Source organism: Fonsecaea nubica (genome assembly GCF_001646965.1).
Source record: "Fonsecaea nubica strain CBS 269.64 chromosome Unknown Scaff10, whole genome shotgun sequence".
Taxonomy (NCBI): Eukaryota; Fungi; Ascomycota; class Eurotiomycetes; order Chaetothyriales; family Herpotrichiellaceae; genus Fonsecaea; species Fonsecaea nubica.
The window spans coordinates 533230-557246 of record NW_019173683.1 but is presented as its reverse complement, the minus strand read 5'-3'; the positions used below and the strand labels follow the sequence as shown (position 1 = coordinate 557246).

The window sequence follows — 24017 nt, the reverse complement described above, 5'->3', positions numbered from 1 at the left end:
GGGGGGTTTGATAGGTGGAAAGAGGGTTGCGAGACAATGAAGCTTGTTGAAGATGTCCAGCTCACGTGATCAATCAGGTCTAACTGGCCTGAGAAGAATAGCTTCGTAGTTGGGGGAGGCCTTGTGGGTGTCCGCCTGAAACGATCGTCTATTATTTCTGTCAGAGGTAGGCAACAGCGACGGCGTCTAGGCAATTGAGTACACGCTACCCTGTTCCTTGACAGCCTTCGCGTGTATAGTGCAATTAATCAAGCAACAGTGACTTGTCGGAATTAGGGTATTCCTTGGTGCAATCATGGTCACTGTGCTGCCGCCGAGTGCTACCGCTCGAGTTTGAGAACCCGTCTTTCAACCGCACTGGGAAAAAGACCTAACAAGGCTATCCATGGGAAGTCCGCCGGTGAGGGTGATCGTAGCATTCAGCCGTGGCTCGAAACTGGCCATACAGATGCAGCTATGATAATTGCGAGCATATAGGCCAGGACATCAAAAAGGCTAGCATAGACAGGTTAGAGGGGAGCGAGCAGAAGTGGCCGCAGGAACTCGTGCGAAGGGGTCAGTCGGACTTGCGTAGGTTTGAGTCATTTTCACCAATCAGTGATGATCGCATGAAGGCCAAATTTTGTGTTAGACGGTCAGGCGAAGCTGAGAGTCGAAGGGCGACGGCGCAGGGATATCTTGGGAACGCGGAAAGCAGCGTGGAGGGAGCTCGGCAGAATCGGCCGCTTGGTCGTTAAGAGGTCGGTCGGCAGCGAAGACAGCCGCTCCTTACCACTCTAGGCAACGCCGGCCGATCGAAGCCCGGCCTAGAAGTGTGCGTACACCGACGCTGCTTTTGAGAAGGCTGCGGTGCTATTGGATGCATCCTAGGCCATCACGGGCGGCTCAACGATGGATCAATCACGGCCGTCTCGAAGAAGATCCATCAAGGTGAGCGGGGATCCAAGTTGGCCATGGGCACCAAGGCGGCAGGGTGTTTCGCCCCCACGACACAGGTGAGGTCTTCCCAGCTCGCGCAAGCCGGGGGTGAGCACAGGGCGGCATCACCTTCGATCCCAAACGGGGTGAGCCGCGAGCAGTTTTTACTGGCCTTGGCACCTCTGGTAGCATCGACGAGTGCTAATTACGAGTCTGACATGACTACAAAGTCTATCGACACATAGCGTGGACTTATGATAACACTGTGCGTCGGGTCTTGGGGGTATTCTGTTGTTTTCCAACGCCATCCGTTCAAGCCACCTGAGTCATCCTTGTATAATTCGTTCTTCCGGATCTGTCGGTAATGAGGAAATAAGGCAAAAACATATATATATGTACAGGATCTTCTCGAGGAAAGCCCCGAGATTGCAATCCAGCCCAGCATCAAGGACATTGAATCTTTCGAGGATACCACCATCTAGAGGGTTTTGTTTCTCCAAGAGTTTAGACATGGACGCTGATCAATTCCGGAAAGCTGCCCACGCAGCCATTGAAGAGAGTGTGTTTCCAATCCTGAACGAAAAGAAAAGAAATCCACGACTAACACCGTGCTCCCTCCTCTAGTCATTGCCTACAATCAAGAGCTTCCCAACTACCCTGTGCTGCCGACGATCAAGCCAGGATACCTCGCACCACAGCTGCCTTCGTCGGCACCAGAAAAGCCAGAGTCATGGTCCGAAATCCAGTCAGATATTGGGTCGAAAATTGTGCCCGGTATCACTCACTGGCAGTCACCCAACTTCATGGCCTTCTTCCCGGCTGGTGTCACCTACCCGTCCATGCTCGGGGAGATGTACTCTGCCGCATTCACGGCGCCGGCATTCAATTGGTTGTGCAGTCCTGCGTGCACGGAGCTGGAAACCGTGGTGATGGACTGGTTGGCTCGGGCTCTTCAACTGCCCGAGGAATTTCTCAGCACGGGTGCCAGCGGCGGCGGAGGCACTATTCAAGGCAGTGCCAGTGAGGCGATAGTGACCTGCATGGTCGCTGCGAGGGAGAGGTATTTGCATAACAAGTGTGATGCAGAAGGCCTGAAACCTGGATCGCTCGAGAGAGAAGACCGCATTGCCTTCTTGAGAGGTCGGCTGGTGGCCTTGTCGAGTGATCAAGCCCATTCTTCGACGCAAAAGGGTGCTTTGATCGCCGGAACGCGGTACAAGTCTATCCCGACTAAGCTTGAGAATGAGTTGTCATTGCAGAGGGAAGAGCTGGAAGCTGTCCTGGAGCAATGCAAGGCTGAAGGTCTCGAACCCTACTACATCACCCTGACGCTGGGCACAACCTCGACATGTGCAGTTGACGACTTTGCGGGTCTCGCGCCAGTCCTGAAAGCCAACCCAGGCATCTGGGTTCACATTGATGCGGCCTACGCTGGAGCGGCCTTGGTCCGACCCGAATTCTCCTCCAAGTACTCTCCACAAATGATCATCGCCGACTCGTTCAACATGAACATGCACAAATGGCTCCTAGTCAACTTTGACGCCTCCTGTCTGTTTGTCCAGAACAGGAACCATTTGACGCGTGCATTGTCTATATCTGCCGCCTATTATACGAACAAACACTCGGACAGTGGTCTGGTCACGGACTATCGAGACTGGCAAATCCCCCTGGGGAGAAGATTTCGAGCTCTGAAGATCTGGTTTGTTATGCGGAGTTATGGCCTAGAAGGGATGAGGGAGCATATCAGAAAGTCGCTGGAGAGAGGTGAGGTTTTTGCTGACCTTGTCCGAGGAAGGAGTGACCTGTTCGAGCTGGTCGCCGAGCCGAGATTTGGTTTGGTCTGTTTCCGGGTCAAACCCTCTGCCCTGGTAGAGCAGGCGAATACGGCGGAGACGAATGCCGATTTCCTGCCACAGACTGCAGCGAAGCAACAAAAAGAACAGGATGCGAACGAGGTGACGAGGCACATTGGAGATCTGATCAACGAGCGAGGTCAGATTTTCATCACCTGCAGCAGCACCGCGGGCAAATCCTTCATGCGGGTCGTCAGTGGCAACCCGCATGGAGAAGAGAAGTATGTGAGGGCAGCCTTTGAGATCATTACGAAAACGACGGAGGAGGTCATTGCCTCGAAGAAGCCAGGGAATGAGATGAATTGACCAAAGCGGGATGTACTGTATATACACACTCCATTCCTGAGCGATTCCGCCTTGCTTAGGCTGGTTGAGCTTTGATAGATAATAGACCATGAGCATGCATATCTCAAATGGCCATTGGGGACACAGCATGCTTGTGAAGTAATCCACTACTATGGGCGAACAATGCCGCTGCTGATGTAAAGGAGAGCTGTGCAGTTGAAGTTCTAATAGAGGAAGTTGGTCGTGGCTCGGCGCACGACGCGTCCGCTCAGAACACGCGTAAAGTGGTAAATTCTCCCACCAAGACCAACGATTCCTATCCTCACCACAGTCCGAATATTTTGTCACTTTCCCTGAAGACTGCTGTGCCTCAAATGGAGAGCTTCGGAGGCAATGCTGGCTACGGCGATGCCAATAAAGCATTCCTACAGGCCTTTCTTGCCCGCAGCGTCCTAACCCTTGAGACGGCCAAACCCATCATTGCAGCATGTTCGTCATTTCAAGAGAAACGCGAAGTCCTGCCTCAAGATGTCACGGTTGAAGATCTGAACGACTACATCGCAGAAGCAAATCGCAGACTGTCCCCCCTCGACCTCGAGATCAGAAGTACCTTCCACCAGCAGACCCGCGAAAGAGTGTGGGCGCTGGTGAATATCACGAGCGATCCTCTTACTCAGCTCGCCACGACATACACAGCCGACGAAATTGTCTATGTGAAAAAGCTACTCGATGCAATGTTTGATGGACAGAACAACAGGGGGAAAAGAGAAGCCATGTGTATAAGCGGCATCGATGCGATTCAGGTTGGTCGCACCCCTCTCCGCCGCCAGACGTCTGAAGAGAATGAAACCGGGGCACAGTCATCTGCTGGCATGCTCGGCGCTAAGGATGCTGAGAATATGCTGCACCGAATGCAGAGCGAAGGGTGGCTAGAAAAGAGTCGAGCCGGGTTTTACAGCTTGAGTCCTCGTGCCTTGATGGAACTCAAGGGCTGGCTGGTGGACACCTACAATGACGAAGACGAAGACGGCAATAAGAAAGAGAAGATCAAGTTCTGTCATGCTTGCAAGGAGATCATTACGGTGGTAAGATATGATACCGCACGTTCTTTTCAATTTCCCCCTATTTACGAGAGCTGACACATTTCTCAACTGCCCAGGGTCAACGGTGTCCTCAGCGTGATTGCCCTTGCCGAATACATGATATCTGTACCCAGAATTTCTTTCGAATACACCGATCCTCGAGGTGTCCACTATGCAGGACTGCATGGGACGGCGAACATTTTGTAGGTGAAAAGGCCATCACCACCTCGGAAAGCTATCAGACTGGAAAGAGAAGGAGTGGTGCATACAACAGACCCAGACGCAGCAACAATGAGGCTGAGGAAGTAGAAGGATGACTGGCTGTACGTCGAAGTGTACTTCGTATGTAACCTTGCGATTACGGGAAAATCCTTCAGATGCACGGAGTTGGCACTCGATCTCCACAGACATATCTCGGGCACCGTATCCGGGTAATGGCCTCTGAGCAGGAAATCCTTGACGCTCCAAGCAGGTCCAAGCCCGGATCGACTCATCGCAGGCAAATTTGCATGCCGTTACTCCACCAGACACGCGGCGACGACGTGCCCCAAGCTTGGAAGTGGGTGACACCTAGAGGTCACGACAACGGTGGCGCTCTATCGCAGACCCTAGGAAATGCGCCGAGCTCTCCAATGATGCTTCCCCAGGCACAAGATTCCGCCACTTCCCACTTCCCCACACAAAGAAAGCGACCTGCCACGAAACCCAATCTAGCAGGTCTAGGAGCCTTCCAAGTTAGACAGTCCTTTACGGCGAGGTCGTAGTACCTCCGCATCCTTTTACGTTCATCCCACAAATGACGTCGTATTGGATCCATTAAACCGCTCGACAATCGTCCTATGATGGCCACAGTCACCGATGATCCCGGTCAATGTGACTACAAGGACGAGCAAATCAAGTATGGTATTGCTTGGTCAAATGTAACTGTCTGCAAGAAGGGCGTTCTGTCGGTCTTACGCTCATTGCCTGGATTTGATGTAGACTTGGACAACTCACTTATACAGCAGGAACTTCCCGTACCTACCAGTCAAGCTCCTCTCTCTGTCACATGGTCGGTACGCTTCTCCTTCATTCATGAGGTAACTAGTGGCCAGAGCTCAAAACCTGGACGGTTCCTGTCATCAATCTTCCCTTCGTTGTAGCTTCAATCAACATCATAGCAAGCCCATTGTCGATTTTCTCTTGGACAAAGACAACAAGTAACGACCAGACCGCCTAGGGTAAGTGAGAAAACCGTCGAGAGAGAAGTCGGATCAAACTGACTCCATCAGATGGCTGGGTCAAGCCTCACAAGGCTCTTTGGCCTGCTTCTCACCATATGCTTATCCTCCTTCACATCTGCTCAATCTGGTAATGCATCAACCATATACAAGACTCGATTTGAGGGTGTTACCTGGGACGCTGCGAACTGGGTGCTCACGACCACCGAGCTAGATCAAGGACATTATCAATCTCGAATGGTTGTTGCAAATGGCTATCATGGCATCAACGTGGCAGCTCTAGGTCCATTCTTCGAAATTGACACTCCCGTTGACGGTGATAATATCAACGGCTGGCCCCTGTTTGGTCGACGACAAACCTTTGCCACAGTCGGGGGTTTCTGGGACTCCCAACCTACAACCAACGGCTCCAACTTCCCCTGGCTGTATCAGTATGGCTGGGATACGGCCATCAGTGGCATCCCTCACTGGAGCGGCATTGTGGCAGATTTGGGAGGCGACAACTACTTGGCTGCTTCGACTGATGATTCGACCATCAGCAATTTCAGATCTAGCCTCGACATGAAGCGTGGTCTGATGAACTGGGCTTTTACATGGTCTCCAAATGGTCATGGGTCGTTCAACGTCTCCTACCAAATGTTCGCACACAAGCTCAATCTCAACCAGGGCTTTGTTACAATGAACATTACTGCGACCAATGCCACCAACTTAACAATAGCAAATGTGCTCAACGGAGACTGTGCTGTCCGTACAACCCCTGGACAGAACGGCATTGATTCTGGGCTCATTTTCACCTCTGTCCAGCCGAACGGTATTCATAACGTGACAGCATTTGTATATGCTGGTATGACCAGCACTGGCGCTACAGTACGCTCGGTTCAGCAAGCCACATGGCAGAGGCCGTACGTCGGCAACAATGAATCCTCTGTGGCATCTGCGTTGAATGTCACCCTTCAAGCTGGACAGGTTGCTACGTTCACCAAATTTGTCGGAATCGCCTCAACTGATGGGTTTTTGACCCCTCGTCCTGTTGCCAAGAATGCCGCACTTGCCGCAAGACAGGCTGGGTACGCTGCCTCATTGCAGACTCACACTGCGGAATGGGCAGAACAGTTCCCTGTCTCGTCCGTCGACGATTTCTCTTTTCCAGAGAACGGCACACTGCCAGACGACGAGTTTATCCTCGAGGCAGCAATTACAGCAGTGACAAATCCCTACCATCTTCTTCAGAACACTATTTCACAAAATTCGATCACCGCGACAGCCAACGCGACTAGTTCGTTCAATAGCCACAGCATCGCAGTAGGTGGGTTGGGCTCAGATTCATATGCTGGGCAGATCTTCTGGGACGCTGAGATATGGATGCAACCTGGACTGGCAGCAGCCTTCCCATCGGCGGCAAAGGGTATCGCGAACTACCGCGTGGAGAGGTACCAGCAGGCGAAGCGAAATATTGGCACCGCATTCGCCTCGTCCAAGAACGACACCAAATTCAGCTCCGACTCAGCAATATTCCCCTGGACCAGTGGACGTTTTGGCAACTGTACAGCTACAGGACCTTGCTGGGACTACGAGTATCATCTGAACGGCGACATTGGCTTAGAATTCATCAATCTGTGGATCTCATCTGGCGACACGGCAATGTTTGAGGAGTCTCTCTGGCCGATCTACGACTCTGTTGCCACAATGTACTCGGAAATCCTTGAGCGAAACGGTTCTCACTGGTCTCTCCTGAATATGACTGACCCTGACGAGTACGCCAACCACGTCGACAACGGAGGTTTCACCATGGCTTTGATTTCTACACATCTCAACTATGCTAATCAGTTCCGCTCCATGTTTAATTCCACACCCAACGAAACTTGGACGACGATGGCTCAAAACGTGCTAATAGGCCGTGATCAAGACGCGGATGTCACACTAGAATACACTGGCATGAACGGCACGACGGTGGTAAAACAGGCTGATGTCATTCTCAATACTTATCCGCTGTCCTTCACCGGGCAGAATTACACCTCTGAGGACTCGCTCAATGATCTCGACTATTATGCCGCGCTGCAGTCCGTGGACGGCCCCGCCATGACATATGCGATCTTCTCTATCATCGCAAACCAGATATCGCCTTCTGGGTGTTCTTCTTATACCTATCAGCAATATAGCTCGCATCCCTACCTCAGGGGCCCGTGGTTCCAGCTCTCCGAACAATTGGTCGACAACTGGAACGAGAATGGCGGAACGCACCCTGCATATCCGTTCCTCACAGGCCACGGAGGAGCACTGCAGGTCGTGCTGTTCGGATATCTGGGATTTCGTTTTGTTCCCGATTTCAATCTGCACATTGACCCCAGTCTGCCGCCTCAGATCCCGCAGATCAGATACCGCACCTTCCACTGGTACGGCTGGCCGATCTCGGCATTTTCTAATCAGACCCATACCACCTTGACGCGAGATGGGAGCCTCGCCCCTGGTGAGGGCGCTGTTCCGAACGCCACCTATGCGACCGCTGCCATTCCCGTCGTGGTTGGTCCTATTGGCTCAGCACCCCTTGCCACCTATTCCCTGGCACCCAATTCCAGCATCACAGTCCCCAACAGACAGATCGGCCTCATCCCCACGACCGAGAACAATGTCGCCCAGTGCCTCCCCGTCTCCTCCCCGGACGACTACCTGCCAGGCCAGTTTCCGCTTGCGGCAGTCGACGGCGCGACAAGTACGAAATGGCAGCCCGTGTTCGCCAACAAGACCAGCTCCATCACAGTGGCCATCCCGGAGGGATTCCAGGTGACAGGAATGGTGTTGAACTGGGGCCAGATCCCACCGTATAACTACTCGGTGTTGTTCCACAACCAGTCCCTCGCGAACCCCTCAGCCGCGACCATCAACTCGAGCAACGTCCTCGAAGTCGCGACAAACGAGCGAGTGCGCATCTCCGACCCTTACAACGTCACGGCGCTGAACTCGATCGAGGCCGTGCAGGATAACATCACCACATTTGACATCCCCGCGACCGCTGCCCCTGTGTTCACCGCGCGCTTCGCCACCCTGCGCATCTGGGGCTCGCTGTACAACTCCAGCGTCAGCGCGACCAACATGACCGGCGACGGCGCGACGGTCGCCGAATGGAGCATCCTCGTCGAGGGTCTCCAGAGCCCCAACGCCAGTGCCACCACCGGAGGACCAGTTCGGAGAGATCTGGGCGGCAATCTCAAGGCCAGGGACGATTTCGGTCGTCTAGACGCAGACTTGTTGAGGAAGCTGGGCCATGTCGCGAGATATATGAATGTGGATGCGCGCAAGAGGCCTGCGAGGTGAAGAAGAGTGCGTGTATCATCCCTCATCGAGAGAAATGAAATGCAGAGAAGGAGAGAGAGACACACTCGCCATGCCGTTGGAGGCAGGCGAGACGAAGAACGAAAACAATTGTGCTTAATAAGAATGAAAAACCCGATAGGCAGGACAAAAGTCACTTTGATCAAGTATTGCTTGCTCTCTTGTTGTGGAATTTAACGTGGTTCACCATTTTGCCATTCCACCAAGGGTGCCCTGTCGGCTAGTGTGTCAGTCGATCGTTGATCACGTTTACTTCGATCGTCCGCCACGCATGCCGTTTCATTTCCCACAGAATAAACCAATTCCATATTCATCAGGCTCCAATGCGCAGAAGCACATTCACGCGTCTGTATCTAGAGGTTCGTGACCAGAATTCCCCAATTATCCGTCATACGAGAACTCGTGGTCGTGGATCCTGCTTTCATGTCTCTAAGCGGCCTCCTTCGGGTAGATCGCCGAGTCGTCCGGGCGCGGGAGAGGGATTCGACGTAGCGCCCTTCTAGGACGCTGAGTGACAAAGGCGTGCGTGCTCGTCGTTGATCGAAGAAACGAATAATCGGTTGCTGCAATTCTGCCCTCAAGTAGGGTCCTTGACCAGCCATTTTCTCATTGTGTATCAAGATGTTTTGAGATGCTGGTGTAAAGTTTTGGTGTGATGACCTTTGCGTAGGTTTGCCTGGTACGCGATTTCTGTGTCTGGGTTCACCAGCGTCCAGAATAAATCGATAGTACAGATGTTTATACAAATGTTGTAGTGTTTCTTGCTCGAGCGATACAATGTCCGTCTCTGATGAGTTGCAGAGATTGCTTATCCAGGCTTGTTGTAGCTTCCTTCAGCCAGGTGTTGTGTCGGAGAACATTGCTGGTTTCTGAAAGGTAATGGCAACATCAACCGTCCTGTAAGAATGGCCATCACTGTGAGCCTTCCAGCGAGATCATCGGTACCGTTTCCCGCCTGCAATGTATGGCAACCTTCAGGGCATTATTCTGTGCCCTTGTCACATGTCGTTCGGTCCGGCGCCACCACCCTCCATCCTGCCCCTAGCCTCTCCCAGTAGCGCTTCCTGCATCTTCCTTAGTTCCTCCTCTCCCATTTTATCGAACCCGCCGAAGTTGCGCATTTTCTCGCCTCTTCCGATTCTCTTCTTCTGCACCTCTTGCCATTCGCCCACGACCCCGCGGCAGCCTTCGATGTAACTTCCAAATCCCAGGTCGGTGAGCGCTTGTTCAACATGTTCGACGCTGATGGTTTTTTTGGACTCGCGCTCAGAGATTTCGTTTGATTCAGAGGAGAGCATGCGTAGGAACTCGAGTGAACAGGAAATGAGGAGGTCGCGGGCCGGGCGCGTGAAGGTCATCTCACCTTCCTTACCACCGTTGGTATCGTCATGAGGGAGTTGTGGTAGGATTTCAGAGATGATCTTTTGAACGGTAGCCTTGGGAAGAGACAGGTCGTCGTTGTCTGTCAACAGGTCAGTAATTGCGCCAACAAGTTTCTTGGGTCTTTGGGGTCGCAACATACTGCCAAATTCTTTGTCCGACATGATGACAGAGTGTATCTACTTTAGCGTAGGAGGTGTATGCGTCTAGGGTCTTCTGAAGTCTCACGGGCCCAGCCCAGGTGAGGACGAGGGGGAGGGATGAGGGTGTTAAATAGAAGTTGCGACATGATGCGCGACCAGGGCCCGGCCGGCCTTCCGAAACAGGAAACGCGCAAATCATGTCTTGGCACAGAGTCAATTTCTTTTTTCCGAAGTTGCGTTTTGTTTTCACTTTTGATTCTCTTCATCACAAACAACGACAAACAACCATCTACACCAATGATAATGCTTATGGTGACGGTTCATCCGCATGTTTGCTATCAACATTGACGAATGAATCTGCCCTCGATAGAGCGACGAGACTTTGAACCGACTACAGCTCGTTATAGATCGGTGTACTGACTGATAGACGTGATGTACAGAGGAGGCCCCCCTGATCCTGATTCACCATGCTGGTCGATGCCTGGTAAGTGGCTCTTGTCCTGGTCTTCCCTCACACATCTCCAATATGATGAATATTCGTGTCGCCCCTATCTTACCAAATTATGGTGATTACCCGTCCAAACCCAAACAGGACCTTCTGAACATTTCTCATCTTCCTTCAAACTACTGACTACTGTTGATTGTACGTGGTTACTGACATCTTACAGACTAACAACAGACCTCTTGTCCCTGACAGCTGGAAAGCTGGTTATGGTGTATGTTCGCCCCGTCTCTATCAATTTCCTACCCGATTTCCAATGATGATCAACACTATGTACTATCAAATTCGGAAATACAATTGACGAATACACTGGTTCGATTACCTGAACGAGACTCGCACGACATCACATCATTTGACCTTGTTTGATTCCGGGACCGTTGCCTAACTGTGGACTTGGAAGTTTAGGTCCATCATTGTTACAGGACTGTTACTCCCTCGTGATGGTAAGTCCCACCAGTCATTCCAACCAAGTTCTTCGTGATGAACTCACCACTCTTCCATGCTAAGTATGAAGGTCCACTGGATCTAATGCTTAAGCTTGTGTATTCATTTTTCATCTTTCGCCTGATTCTCAAACCTGTCCCTCTATGTCTTGTCTATATTCTTCTCGATACCTACTAACAACGGGAGAGCAGATGCTACGAGTACTATTCCAATCGTTCTATTGAATCTTTGTCAAGTATGAATTTCTGTATCATTTGTACAAATCAGTTTCGATCGGTAGTATCACGGTCGGCTTCTGAGGCCCCGAGACCTCGTCGATCTCGGTCGAATTCGCGCACTACTCAGCCTGGTATTCGGCTAATTGGGGATCATCCCAACTTGGAAACGTGTCAATAAGATTCCATATACAATGCTAGGTTGATAGTGTCTCACCTTAGAAACAATCCCGATAACTCGGGTTTCGCCTTCACGGCCAATTCCGCAATCACATTCCCTGGTTTCTCCGGCGGCAAGAGTTTCCCATCCCTTTTTGCGCTCAAGAACTTCTGTTGGTCCTTGTCGTCCATGTTGCGAATGAACTTCTCCCTGATGTCCGTCTGCATGGCCGTGTCAACGACCCCGGGTCGAATTGATATGGTCGTTACGTCAGGCTCCTCAGCCTTCAGCGTCATGGCTAAGTGGTTAATGGCTGCTTTCGTGGCACCATATACTCCCCACGAGGGATACGCGTTCATGGCGGCGCCCGAGGATGTGAAGACGATACGGCCCTTTGCGCTGCGGAGGAGAGGGAGTGTTTGTTGGATCTGATCGGATGTTGTGATCACGGGTTAGACTTGTGCCGACAGTAGTTGATGGTGGGTGAATGTAGGAAGCCTCGTAGGTTGATCTTACCAAGACAACGCAACTCGTCACATTGATCCTGAATGTGCGTTCCCATTCGTCACTATCCATCTGCCCTATCCTGAAGCACTTTCCCAAGCTTCCGTGGTTCAGAATCAACCCGTCGAGTCGGCCGTCAAACTGCACGTCTCGCAGCATCCCTTGGACGAAGTCCAGGTCAGCCATATCTCCCGCCCTAGTGATGACCCGGTCTGGATTGTCGGACTGGAACTTGCTGAGCACATCGGCCTTGCGCCCAGACAGGATGAGGAGGTGCTGATCGCCGGAGGACAGGAGGTGGTTGGCGATGGCGAACCCGATCCCGGCCGTCGCCCCGGTCACGAAGATGGTGCGAGAGGAGGGATATTGAGTCTATCGAGGGGAGATTGTTGTTAGAAGAGCAAGGATGTCCGAGAACCACCATGTTCAATGTTTGGTGAGCAATATATGCTTGAGCAAGAATTTGTATCAGAGACATACGCGGTGCTTCGATATGAAGTCCGGCGAACTTCCAAAATAATTCTTTTCGGCAGACATTGTTGAGATGTGGATCTGCCTCGTGAACTTCCAGGCTCTGAAACTATATCGAGAAGACAAGATGTTGAAACTGGGCAAGCAACTCCGTGAATGTAGCAGCATCAAATCACACTTGGTTTCGTAGAGAGTTGCACGGTTTCACTACAAACCCAAGTCGAGGCAAAAATTTGAGTCGGACATGTCCATATCAATCCATTTCACGAATGACGTCAATGCGCCTTGGGGACTTTTGTCACTTTATTCAATCTGTTGTTGTCCTTCATCCTCATCGTCGTTCATGCGTACAGAACCAGCATCAGCTCAGGAAGGCACATGGCCTTAATCATCCAATCGCCTCCGGAGATCCATTCCAAGGCTGGTTCCCTGCACCAGGTGAAGTCCCATGTCCCTCGATTGCGGGCGGAGTGAAGACTCCGAACTCCGAGAAGCGGGGACAATCACGACAGATGGTGAGGTTTCTCTGGGGAATGACGGACGGCGTGAATACCATGGGACACTTATACAAGTCGCCTTTCGGCCCGAGGCACCTTTTTGTCAGCTTGAGTTGATGGATCATTTCTCTATATAACTGTGACAGGATAGTGCTGTATCCGGACTGGCTTCTTGAGTAACAGACAGTATACATCACAGCCCAGCGGAAAGATCTATCGCCACCATGGCCGCGAAATTCGAAAGGCTTGTCAGGTTCAAGGCCGCGGACGGTCAAATGTATTACGGCGAGGCCGGTTCAGACTGGGAGTCCGATCTCAAGCGGAGGGAAGTCCAGATCTTCTCGGGCCTGGATCCCTTTGACAGCAATTTCAAACTCCTGGACAAGAAAGCCGTCATATCCGAGGTTGGAATATGTGTCAGGTTCTTGTACTTCTTGCTCACATATTCTAGGTCTTGAGCCCTCTGGAGAAAGTGCCACTCACTATCGGTATAGGACTGAATTACAGGAAGCATGCTGAAGAAGCGAACGTAAGTGGGCAAGAGAACATTGAGTATATCCCTGGTGGGCCATTTTGACGCATGAGCTCAGTTTCCAATCCCAACCTTCCCCGTTGTCTTCACCAAATATTCAGGTAAGCACCTTTGGCTCGTTGTGTTCGGGCTCTCTGCTAAATAGACCGCAGATACCTTGGCCGGACCATTCGAGGACATCCCTATCAATCCGGAGGCAAAGGACCTTGATTACGAAGGCGAACTCTCAATTGTCATCGGCAAGGATGCGAAGAACATCTCCGAGGATGAAGATCCCCTGAGTTATGTCCTGGGCTATACCGTGGGCAATGACGTTTCGTCCCGTTACTGGCAAGCCCCTGCAAGGTCAGGAGGTCAGCACGGCCCAGCCAAATCCTTTGACAAGTTCGGTCCCATCGGTCCTGTCATCGCTTCGCCCAAAGCAGTCGTGAACCCCGAGGGCCTCAGACTACGCACCTGGGTCAATGGGGAATTGAGACAGGATGGCAACACGGACGATTTGATTTTTGGGATCGGTGCCATCATTCGACATTTGGCCAGAGGCACGACGGTCAGAAAGGGGACGGTGATCATGACAGGCACTCCGAGGTAAGTGCTGGGAACAAAGACGCTTGATCTTTTCCATCACTAACAAATTGAAAGTGGTGTGGCCGCTTTCATGCAGCCGGCGGCATGGCTCCGACATGGCGACACTGTATCGATTGAGATTGAGCGCATTGGCAAGATCTCGAACAAGATGGTCTTTGAGAGCTGATCAAGAGGTTCCGGGGAAAAAGCTTGGGTCAAAGACGTCCCGGTACTCACAGGTCTGATATCTGATATCTATTCCACAGCCAAAACCAATATATACTTTTATATTTGTCGAGATGCTGCTCCCTTCCCTCGGTCTAGCGTGTACATACTAACCCCCAAATATTGGGAGATATATTTGCGTCTATCTCCATTTTCTGGCTGGCAGCCTTGCGTCTAACTCGCTGCGGCACTCATTCTTTCCCTCTGTGCTAGTGAAGCTCTTGGACATTATATGCTTATGGAGGTGCAAGTGCAGAGTGTGATGTATATCCATACCTCGGGATCAACCGAGGCCGGAAACACACGAATTGAGGGAGTAAGTGAAGCAATGCCAATGGTAAAGGCCACGCAACCACCAAGAAAACTTACTCGGGCTTGAGTGCCATCGTCCAACTTCTCCCGAGATACCGGATCAGGAAGTTCGGGGTTTGGGGAGAAGATGGCGGTCTTCATGGACCGCTCGTCATTACGAATCATGCTCAACTTGTTCTGGAAAGGCCATGTTACTTCCACCCACAGAAGAAGAAGTTCTCGTTTCGAGCTATGGATTGGTGGCACCACTTCTCACGGGCGTTCTTGAGCATGTTCCTGGAGAACCACAGACAGGGAAGAATCGATCTCAACAGCCACTGAGAGTTGCAGATGATCAGCACCAGCCGTTTCAGCCTTGGGGAGCAGCCCGGAAATCTCTCCTCGTCCATGATTGACCCCGCAGACCGAAACTTGTGCCGTCGCACTGGATTGGAGCAAGGTTTTGCCGATCTCCCAGTTTTCTGCAGATAATGGCGAGCGATTCTGTCGCGATTGCATCTATCAAAGGGGAAACCCCGTCCGGAAAATGATTCGTCAGCGACACTGAATATGGCGTGGGAGCTTGTGACCACCTGATCGGAAACCACTGCTTTCGGCATCTGAGAGGGCAGGGAGGGGTATGATGGAAACATGCGCATCCTATCTCATGCCGTCATGCTATCTGTCGCAAGCTTCCTCGGACCTATCATGCTCTCGACCTCAATCGCCTCCAATTGGACATAGCGATTGGGGGTAGTTTGCGCCGGTTTCCAACGACAGCGAATGGGATCAGGACTTTGCATCTCAGAAGGATTCCTCCCAGTATTCCCTACCCCTCTGCCGCTAAGGTCTTGAGGGTGATGTGACGGCGAAAAGAACCTTTGGGACGGACATTCACGGCAAGAATGATACCTCGATCTACGAGAGGTCGTGAGGGTGTTCACGATAACCATGGTCGCAGCGAAGGATGGCACACGCGGCCATGGCTTTTAGTTCCCCTACCGCCACGAGCCTATGCATCCGTGGTTTCCTCCCCTCTTGTCACTCCAGGAAATCTGCTCTCTACTAACTGACCAACGAGTTCAGTATCCCATGATGCTTCGCCATTTGCTTCTAGCTGTCATCTCGGTTGACGGTCTCGTCGCCGCGCAGGACGGAGACATCGTCGAGACGCTCAATGGCATCGCCGAGCTGTCAGACCTGGTGACGTATCTGTATAGTTTCCCCAACCTCACCCTGTGGCTGCAGGGACTGTCCGACATTACCTTCCTGGCTCCCAGCAACGATGCGTTTGCCGCGTTGGCCGACTCCTCGACCATTCCGAGCATCCCGCTCGACGAGACCGACGCACACGCGCTGATGAGCTACCATGTCCTGGACGGGACGTATTACGGATTCACCTCGGACGAATACAACCTGGTCACGACGGCGTTGTCCACGTCCGGATACACGAATGTGACTGGAGGCCAGATCGTCGCTGCGAAAGGCTCACCCTGGTCCGACGCCATCACCTTCACGTCGGGGAAGCGGCAGACGTCCGAGACGGACGGGGTGGCGTTCAACTTCACCGGCGGCGCCGTCTACGTGGTCGACGCGTTCCTAAGTCTCCCCCAGCCCTTCAAAGCGACTGTCGACGCGGAGAAGATGCTCGGGGGATCCGTGTTCGCCGAGGCGGCGGTGCTCACGGAGAGCGGCGAGCACATGAGCGTCAACGACCTGTCCGACGTCACGGTCTTCCTACCCATGAATTACTCCTTCCAGGAAATCGGCAGCGTGATCGAGAACATGTCCTGGACCGAGCTGGAACGCCTGGTCTCGTACCACGTCGTCGACCGCGTCCTCGACATCAACCCGCAGTCTCCGCCCGTCGGGCAGTACTCGACGTACGAGGGCTCCGAGGTGTCCATCTTCAGCCAGAACGGCTTTGTGTTTATCAACAACGCCAGGATCGTCGGGTCGGCCGACTGGATTTTTGGCGGTGGCATGATCTACACCATTTACGGGTACGTAGAAAGCATGGCGAAACACCACAGACACCCTTTTACTATCCCCTGTCCCCCATCTCCGCATGATCCTCCCTTTTTAATCCCACTTCCCCTTTATTCTTGGTCCCATGTGATACTAGAGATACTGACCAAACGATGCCATAATAAGAGTCCTCAACCCGGACAACACAACAGTCGACCAGAGCATTAACGACGCCGAAATCGCCTTTGCCGACGCCACCTTCATCCTGGACCCGACATTCCCTACCGCGCCGGGCGCCCCAACAAGCTCTACGGGATCCAGCTCTGGGGGCGGTCTCTCGCACGGAGCCAAAGCCGCAATCGGCGTGTCTATCGCCGTGGCCGCCATCCTCCTCGTCATCTTGGCCTTGTTCATCCGCGCGCGACGACGCCGCACGGCGCGAGACCTCGGCGTGGGACTCGGCACGAAGCCGTCGCGCAAGAGTTCCCAGTATCCGTATCCGACACGGTACCCATACGCTACGCAGTACCCGCTCAAGGACTTCGAGCTCAAGGAGGTGTCTGTCTCGCACAGCGAACTTGTCGCCAACGCGGCGGCACCAGCGCGGGTGCCGCTCAAGGATTTGGATCTGACGCCGAATGTCAGCGTGTATTCGTTGCGGTAGCACACACGATGCTGCCGATGTGGAAATGGATGGGGAGGCTAAAGGTAGGTCAAAGGTAAGAAGTGAAGGTTTAGCCGGTCAACCAGTCTCCCTGCCAGGTAGCTACGTTGAAGTGTAAGCTTAGAAAGGGCCGGGATATGGGGCTAGGGAATGGGAATGGGGGATGGAGAGGGAGAGAGGGAGAGAGAGGGCGTTTGGTGAGAACGGACTGTTCTTGCCCTCTTTCGAGGCTCTGAGTGAGGACGAGGATAAGGAAGAGGACGAGGAATGTCTTTACGATTGGAATGTCTCTGCATATCTACACATCTACATCTCTACCCCAGCATCTATGATCTATCTGCATATATATACCTACATAGCTAGCCAGCTGGCCAGCTGGCCCATCTCTCTGCATATACATATCATATCTACATATCAAGCTCCCTAGCAATCCAGCGACCTACCCAACCTAGCCAGGCATCTATCCAGCAACAATATGTCTCTGAACAAAGTTCTCGAATACCTCACGAGCCCGTTTCTAGTTATTTTCCTGTCTACTTACCCGCCGATGAATGATGTGTTTCATTCACTCATAGATGACCCATTAAGCTTGGACGTACGATATCTCTCCAGAACCCCTTGGTCCAACCCAGTCCACATGACGTGCCTCGCCTTTTAGCAAGTTGAGTTGCTGTTTAGCGGTAGCTTTCTGACTTGTGCTCCCAACATGAAATACACATGGTGCACAGGAAAGGAAAAAGGGAAGAGATGGAGATCGGCGGGGGAGGTGTGTGTGTAGAAGGAGGACCGGTAGTACTACGAGGTACACGGTACTCTTCCCAGCTTGTCGAAGCAGGATATATATCTGATGTTTAGATTGGATCCTGCATGTATCGTATCTACAGACAGCTGTCCCACCCTATCTCTCCAGCGGCTACAAGGAGCATAGAGGTCCCTAGAAGCATTGAAGTAATAGACGCGTAGGAGCCAACTAACTACCTCTCGGTATACCCGCCATCGACGAAGAGCGCCGTGCCCGTGACGAACGAGCTCCTCCCTCCGGAGAGGTAGACGACGCCGTCTGCGATCTCGCGCGGCAGGCCCGCGCGCTTCATGGGCACGGCGTGGGCGACCATGTCGGTCATGGTGTTGCGGATGAGCGGGTCCGAGGTGTTGTTGGTCATGGGCGTGTCGATGTACCCCGGGCAGATGGCGTTGATGCGAAGCCCTCGCGACGCATAATCCTCGGACGCGGAGCGCGTGAGGCCCAGCACGCCGTGCTTCGAGGCCGTGTACGCCGTCGACAGGGGCACGCCGACCGCGCCGAGGATCGAGCCCAGGTTGACGATCGAGCCGCGCTGGAGGGCCCGGCCGTCGATGCTCGAGGCCAAGGGCTCCTGCTTCAGCATGATCTGCGCCGCGGCCCGGAGCACGAAGAACGTCCCCGTCAGGTTGATGTCGAGCACGCGCTGCCAGTCCTCGGTCGTGGCGAAGGCGGCGCCGCCGGCGTGCTTCTTGGCCACCCCCGCCGCGTTGACGACGTAGTCGAGCCGGCCGAAGGTGCGCGCCACCGTGGCCACCGTCTGGTTGACTTGGTCCTCGTTGCGCACGTCCACGACGTACACCTCGACCCTGCACGGCGGCTTTGCCTTGGTTCCCCCTTCGCTGCTCTCTTGCTGTTGTTGTGCCTCAATCTCGGCCTTCACCGCGAGCAACCCGTCGTGGTTCATATCCAGCAGCGCCACGCCCGCGGCCCCGTCGCGCGCAAACGTCTTCGCGCACTCCCTGCCAATGCCCGATCCCCCGCCCGTGATCAACGCGTACCCGGGCACATCCATTGCTTTGCCTTGCGTTGCCTTTCCAAGAACACTTGACAGGACAGGACACGATCAGAGAATACCACACAAAAAGAGACCTTTTTCGAAATATGTACTACGGGCGTCAACGATGCGGAGACGCCAGAGGGTGCGGCAGGGTGTTACATGCGTGTGATATATGGCAGACAATCTCTCCGCAGATTCTATCCGACATACCTCGGGTCTCCGCTGGAATCGCAGAAGGGCGAGGGGGAAGTTGGACAATCACTCAGTGTACCTATAGATTCCACCTGACATGCAGTCGAGGAGGTGAATGGACTGGGTACTATTGGTCCAAGTCGAGATTGGTACTCTGCAATCTGCCTCAGGTGGCTGAGGTACATACATAAGAAGTAGTTCGGCCGAGACGAAGAGTCGACTATGTACGCATGTTGCCTCCATGGTCCACGGTCTACATTTCAAAACAACCAGTGGGGCCCAAGAGAGGGATTCCTCTCTCCAACACATAATGGAATACCCAGCCCTCGATCTTTTGTGTTCCCCATCGGAATATGCTTCCCAGATATGCTCGGGCTTCACGATAATATTGCTCGTGCTGTGCCGAAGCCAAAAGCTTGAAATACCTAGTCAAGAGTTTTGGTTGGCATTCTTTTTGGTATACATCAAAGCCTCAAGCCCTGGTCATATTTTACTCGCATCTCATCGGCGGGGTCCTGGAACCTCAATTTGTATATCTGGAGATATATGTCGTCGAAATTACCCCCGGAAATCTCTCGAGCGTCCATGTCGAGAATCAGGTGGGACCAGAATCAGAATGCGTAGGGGAGCGGGAACAGTAGCTGGGAGAGTTATGCTCGCATAAATTGGCTGAAGGCAGAGACTCGAAATAAAACAAGACAGCAAGAAATGCATAGCCACGGCCAAACCTCGAGAGGCACATCAGGACTAGAGACCTTGACGCCGCCTAGTCCTGAGGGCTTCTACCAAGACGGATTCTGTACCTCCATGATAGCAATATTTCTGACCTCGCGGCACAGTCATTATATTATCAGCTGTAACTCTAGGACTCGGTACCTCACCCCCTCCGCTCCTTGTCCACCCTCATTCTCTGCGCTCATCCTCACCACAATGCCAATGATGGTGGCCATCCACAATAGTCCAATCGCCGTGGAAAACCAGAAAAAAACACCCGTAATACAGCGCCATCGCTCAAGCCCAATACTTCGTGTCGGGTATCGCAGGTCCCTTTGAATCCAGATTATAACAAGTAACAGGGTATCAATTATCATCTCTTCCATGGCAACAAGTGTCCTCCCATACCCCCCAGTCTATCGTGTTGACTCATGTGCTGTGTTGCGGTACCAAGATCCCGCGTTTAGTGCCGTGGAGGAAAATATCGGGACTGATCATCCCTTCCGGAAAGCTGGACGTGACCTCTTGCTCTAATGTCGAGGCCTGGTGGAAGTCCAGCTTCGGGAGTAGCGGCCGTTTCGCTTCTTTCTGTTTCCCAGGAGCATTCAGGACTCGCTCCATTAATCGAGCTCCCGATCTGACTGAGTCGGTGCAGAAGTTATTCCTGAAGAGAAGGTCATGGTTGAGGTGCGGCTGTGGCCAACTCTGCGGCGTTCCTGCTGACTGTGACCGCGCGTAGCCAGCCTGTAGCATACAGGTCGCGCATCATGCAACCTTCTCGTGCTGGGTGGACACGCGGTTCAACGACACAACTGCGAAACAGACGTTAGTCAACTCACTCCATATTCCTCAAGGGCCAAACTCACGGAAATCCTCCATATCTCTCTTCTTGAGCACCTTATTGCTCCTCGTCTTCCGCCCATGTACAATGTCATCGAAGGTGACGCTGTCTTGCAAAAGGTAATAGACGCCAGCCATGACGCAAAAGACCCCGAAAGAATACAACCAGATCCTCACCACACCAACAATGCTGGTCTGTTGCCCACCGACAAACCAACCGAAAAGACAGAAGAATGTTGCGAGAATGTCCACAAGTAAGATGGCACCCACGAGCTGCCAGGAAGGGATGCTGGACCAGAAGGGGCCATTAGCGCGGGTGATGAAAATCAGCCAATTTTCAGAGAGGCAGATCTGAAGAAACAAGACAGCGTCCGTGTGCCCAAAATTCTGAACGATACCACCATCGTGCCCGCCCACAATCATCGTCGTCAGTGCGATCCAAGTCCCGGCGGCGAGCACAATTCCCAACAGAATGGACATGCCCCATAGTTTGGGCAGATTCCACTTGACCGGCGTTTTCGAATATGGCGCATTGTCGTAGGCAATTGCCAGTGTGGCGATGTCGGCAAAGATAGCAATAAAAACCACCAACTTAAGGTTGAGCGACTTGTTCAGAATGGCGATCCACAGGCCCAGGAAGATCTCCAGATGAAGGGACAGGGCTATGCGGTAAACGACGTATGCGTACATGCGGTGGAATATTTGGCGCGACGTCTTCAGGGCGTCGATGATGGCCGAGAGACCAGGCGCGAGGAAAACAATGTCTGCTGCTGATCGAGCTGCATCAGTTGCGCCTTGGACCGCGATACCGGTATCCGCCTTCTTCAACGAGGGCGCGTCATTGACCCCATCGCCGGTCATTGCCACCAGATAACCTCTTTGCTGTAGGATTTCGACAACGTTGTACTTGTGTTGGGGGAACACTTCGGCAAACCCATCTGCAGCCTCAACAAAGTCGTAGACTTCGGAGCCCGGCATCGTCCCGCCACCAGCGAGTCCAAGGCGCTCTGCGTTGAAGACATTGGTTCCAAGTCCCAACTGTCGAGACATTTCTCGGGCGATGCCGACGGCGTCACCAGTCAACATCTTGATGGACAAACCCAACGATTTGGCTTCGTTGATTGTTTTTGCGGTGTCATGTCGAGGCGGATCTGCACAAGGCATGATTCCCAAAATTTCCCACGAGTTGTCACCTCGCTTTCTGGCCACACCCAGAGAGCGAAAGCCTCTAGCTGCGAACTCTGCAACCTTGTTTTTGTATGCGATATCAATTTCCTCAGGAATGGGATGGTCATCTTCCACTGTGCGGAGCACAAATAGCGGCGAGCCCTTGACGCAAATTATGCGCTCACCCTGAGGTGATTCGACAACGGTGCTGACCTTTTTCGAAACCGGGTCAAATGGATGGAATTGGATGACTTTGTACTTGGATAAGGCCTGCTTAGCTCGAGGGTAGTACCGCAAGGCTTTGAGAAATGCCTTATCGATAGCATCCATGCCCTTTTTCTTCCGGGACGCCGCCAAACACGCGGTGAGCATCATATCCTCGGGATCAACACCATGCACCGTGTATGGCTCGTGAAGGGAGAGTTTGTTCTTGGTCAAAGTCCCCGTCTTGTCCGAGCAGAGTATCTCCACGCCAGCAAGCGATTCAATGGCGGATAACTTCTGGACGATGGCCTTCTTCTTGGCCAGGTAGGCAGCGCCGACGGCCATGGTGGTGGTGACCACGGCAGGGAGACCGACAGGAACTCCAATGATGGTGATCGCCAAGGTAAATCTGAGGATGGTGACAATGTCGTTAGATCGATAGAATGACGATATCCAAACCACGAGTAAGGTGAAAACCACGAGCGCAAGCAACACTGTACCAATACCATTGAGGACTTCGGTGAAATGGCCTGAGCCACCTGATGCGGCATTGACCAAAGCAGCCGCTCGGCCGACAAAGGAGTTGTCTCCCGTTGCCGTCACAATCATAAAGGCGGTGCCTCGTTTCACGGCAGACGAGGCATAGCAGGTATCGCCCAGATGTTTGTCCGCGGCGAGGGACTCGCCCGTGATGGAGGATTGGTCGACTTGAAGAAACGCATCTTCAGTAACGAGCCGGCCGTCAGCGGGTATGATTGTGCCTTCTTCAAGTTGTAGAATATCTCCAGGAACCACCATAGGGGCCTCGATTTCGATCAGGTGGCCTTCTCTCAGGACAACGGCCTTCAAAGCCAAGGTCTTCTTCAACTCTTCGACGATAGAGCCAGCTTGAAACTCTTGGATAAACCCGACGCTGGCATTCAGCAGGAGCAGCGCACAAATGACGCCAAAGTCCACCCAGTCTTCAAGACCAGCGGCGAGGATCGCAGCAGCCTGTGGGACAAGACATCAGTATAAGCATCGCCGAGATGGGTATCGGCGTAATGTTGCAGTGGGTAGCCATACCTCCATGACAAATTGAATGGGACCAACAAAGTATCCCAGGAACTTCAGCAGCAAATTCTCTTTCTCTTCTTTCATTTGGTTTAGCCCGAATTTCTTTCGCCTGGCCACTACTTCGGGCTCGATCAATCCCACCCGCGTGTCGGTCTGGAGCATTTCCTCGGGCACATTTCGCGCACCCGCTGTTGTCTCGATGTCGGCTTCAATATCAGCATCTGGGTCGAGTGATTCCAACTCTTCAATAAGCGCATCCAGATCTTCCTCCTCATCGTCATCGTCCTTTTCCAATCTCGAAGCCTTTCGTGGGGTGAACATGACGTCGGGTTTCTCGTCTGGGACAACATCGCTCACGGTGACATGGAGAGGGTGAGGTTTATCGGGCGAGGAATGGGTCGAGCCCGAGGAACTAACGTCTGAAGAAGTGTCTACCATGTTGAGTAAATAGGAAGAGGTTAACGGTGTGGGCTATATCGACTCCATTGGGGGTGAGATGAATACGGCGTGAGGAGGTGGGCGCCGGAAGAAAGAGTCGTGGAAAGGCAGTCAAGCGAGGGTTCTTGATGTGAGGAAAGCGTAGCACCGTGGTCGCTGCCCTCAATTTCAGGTCGCACGAGCTTCAAAGGAAGGACACAATGATGACTCTGTACAGGTTGTAAGAATATTGGGGAAAGTGCCATGAGCCCAAAGTCAAAGAAACAAAGTGGTAAGAGAAGAATGAGTGAATCTCAGAGGCGAGAGGATCAGGACTCCGACGTTCACCCCCGCAATCTTGGGCCAATCCCTTC

General features: G+C 52.8%; 8 protein-coding genes across 8 annotated transcripts; 4 read left to right on the top strand and 4 right to left on the bottom strand.

Moving 5' to 3' along the window:
• Positions 1 to 1428: 1428 nt before the first annotated feature.
• AYO20_02484 (hypothetical protein) lies at positions 1429 to 3077 on the top strand (the record flags this gene model as incomplete). Its single annotated transcript, XM_022640788.1, has 2 exons — positions 1429 to 1477; positions 1543 to 3077. The coding sequence occupies 2 exons, from the start codon at positions 1429 to 1431 to the stop codon at positions 3075 to 3077; spliced, it is 1584 nt and encodes a 527-aa protein (XP_022503437.1).
• Positions 3078 to 3430: 353 nt separating this feature from the next.
• Positions 3431 to 8670, top strand: AYO20_02483 (hypothetical protein; the record flags this gene model as incomplete). The annotated part of the gene is made up of 2 exons (XM_022640787.1): positions 3431 to 4141; positions 5410 to 8670. 2 exons carry the CDS (start codon positions 3431 to 3433, stop codon positions 8668 to 8670), a joined length of 3972 nt encoding a protein of 1323 aa, XP_022503436.1.
• Positions 8671 to 9686: 1016 nt separating this feature from the next.
• AYO20_02482 (hypothetical protein) lies at positions 9687 to 10232 on the bottom strand (the record flags this gene model as incomplete). The annotated part of the gene is made up of 2 exons (XM_022640786.1): positions 9687 to 10150; positions 10211 to 10232. 2 exons carry the CDS (start codon positions 10230 to 10232, stop codon positions 9687 to 9689), a joined length of 486 nt encoding a protein of 161 aa, XP_022503435.1.
• A 1262-nt stretch (positions 10233 to 11494) lies between these two features.
• On the bottom strand, positions 11495 to 12573 carry AYO20_02481 (hypothetical protein; the record flags this gene model as incomplete). The annotated part of the gene is made up of 4 exons (XM_022640785.1): positions 11495 to 11534; positions 11590 to 11960; positions 12049 to 12408; positions 12517 to 12573. 4 exons carry the CDS (start codon positions 12571 to 12573, stop codon positions 11495 to 11497), a joined length of 828 nt encoding a protein of 275 aa, XP_022503434.1.
• A 655-nt stretch (positions 12574 to 13228) lies between these two features.
• AYO20_02480 (hypothetical protein) lies at positions 13229 to 14290 on the top strand (the record flags this gene model as incomplete). Its single annotated transcript, XM_022640784.1, has 5 exons — positions 13229 to 13408; positions 13456 to 13533; positions 13595 to 13637; positions 13689 to 14124; positions 14179 to 14290. 5 exons carry the CDS (start codon positions 13229 to 13231, stop codon positions 14288 to 14290), a joined length of 849 nt encoding a protein of 282 aa, XP_022503433.1.
• Positions 14291 to 15714: 1424 nt separating this feature from the next.
• AYO20_02479 (hypothetical protein) lies at positions 15715 to 17251 on the top strand (the record flags this gene model as incomplete). Its single annotated transcript, XM_022640783.1, has 2 exons — positions 15715 to 16622; positions 16774 to 17251. 2 exons carry the CDS (start codon positions 15715 to 15717, stop codon positions 17249 to 17251), a joined length of 1386 nt encoding a protein of 461 aa, XP_022503432.1.
• A 974-nt stretch (positions 17252 to 18225) lies between these two features.
• Positions 18226 to 19068, bottom strand: AYO20_02478 (hypothetical protein; the record flags this gene model as incomplete). Its single annotated transcript, XM_022640782.1, has 1 exon — positions 18226 to 19068. One exon carries the CDS (start codon positions 19066 to 19068, stop codon positions 18226 to 18228), a length of 843 nt encoding a protein of 280 aa, XP_022503431.1.
• A 1320-nt stretch (positions 19069 to 20388) lies between these two features.
• Positions 20389 to 23664, bottom strand: AYO20_02477 (plasma membrane ATPase; the record flags this gene model as incomplete). Its single annotated transcript, XM_022640781.1, has 4 exons — positions 20389 to 20682; positions 20734 to 20771; positions 20826 to 23163; positions 23236 to 23664. 4 exons carry the CDS (start codon positions 23662 to 23664, stop codon positions 20389 to 20391), a joined length of 3099 nt encoding a protein of 1032 aa, XP_022503430.1.
• Positions 23665 to 24017: the final 353 nt, after the last annotated feature.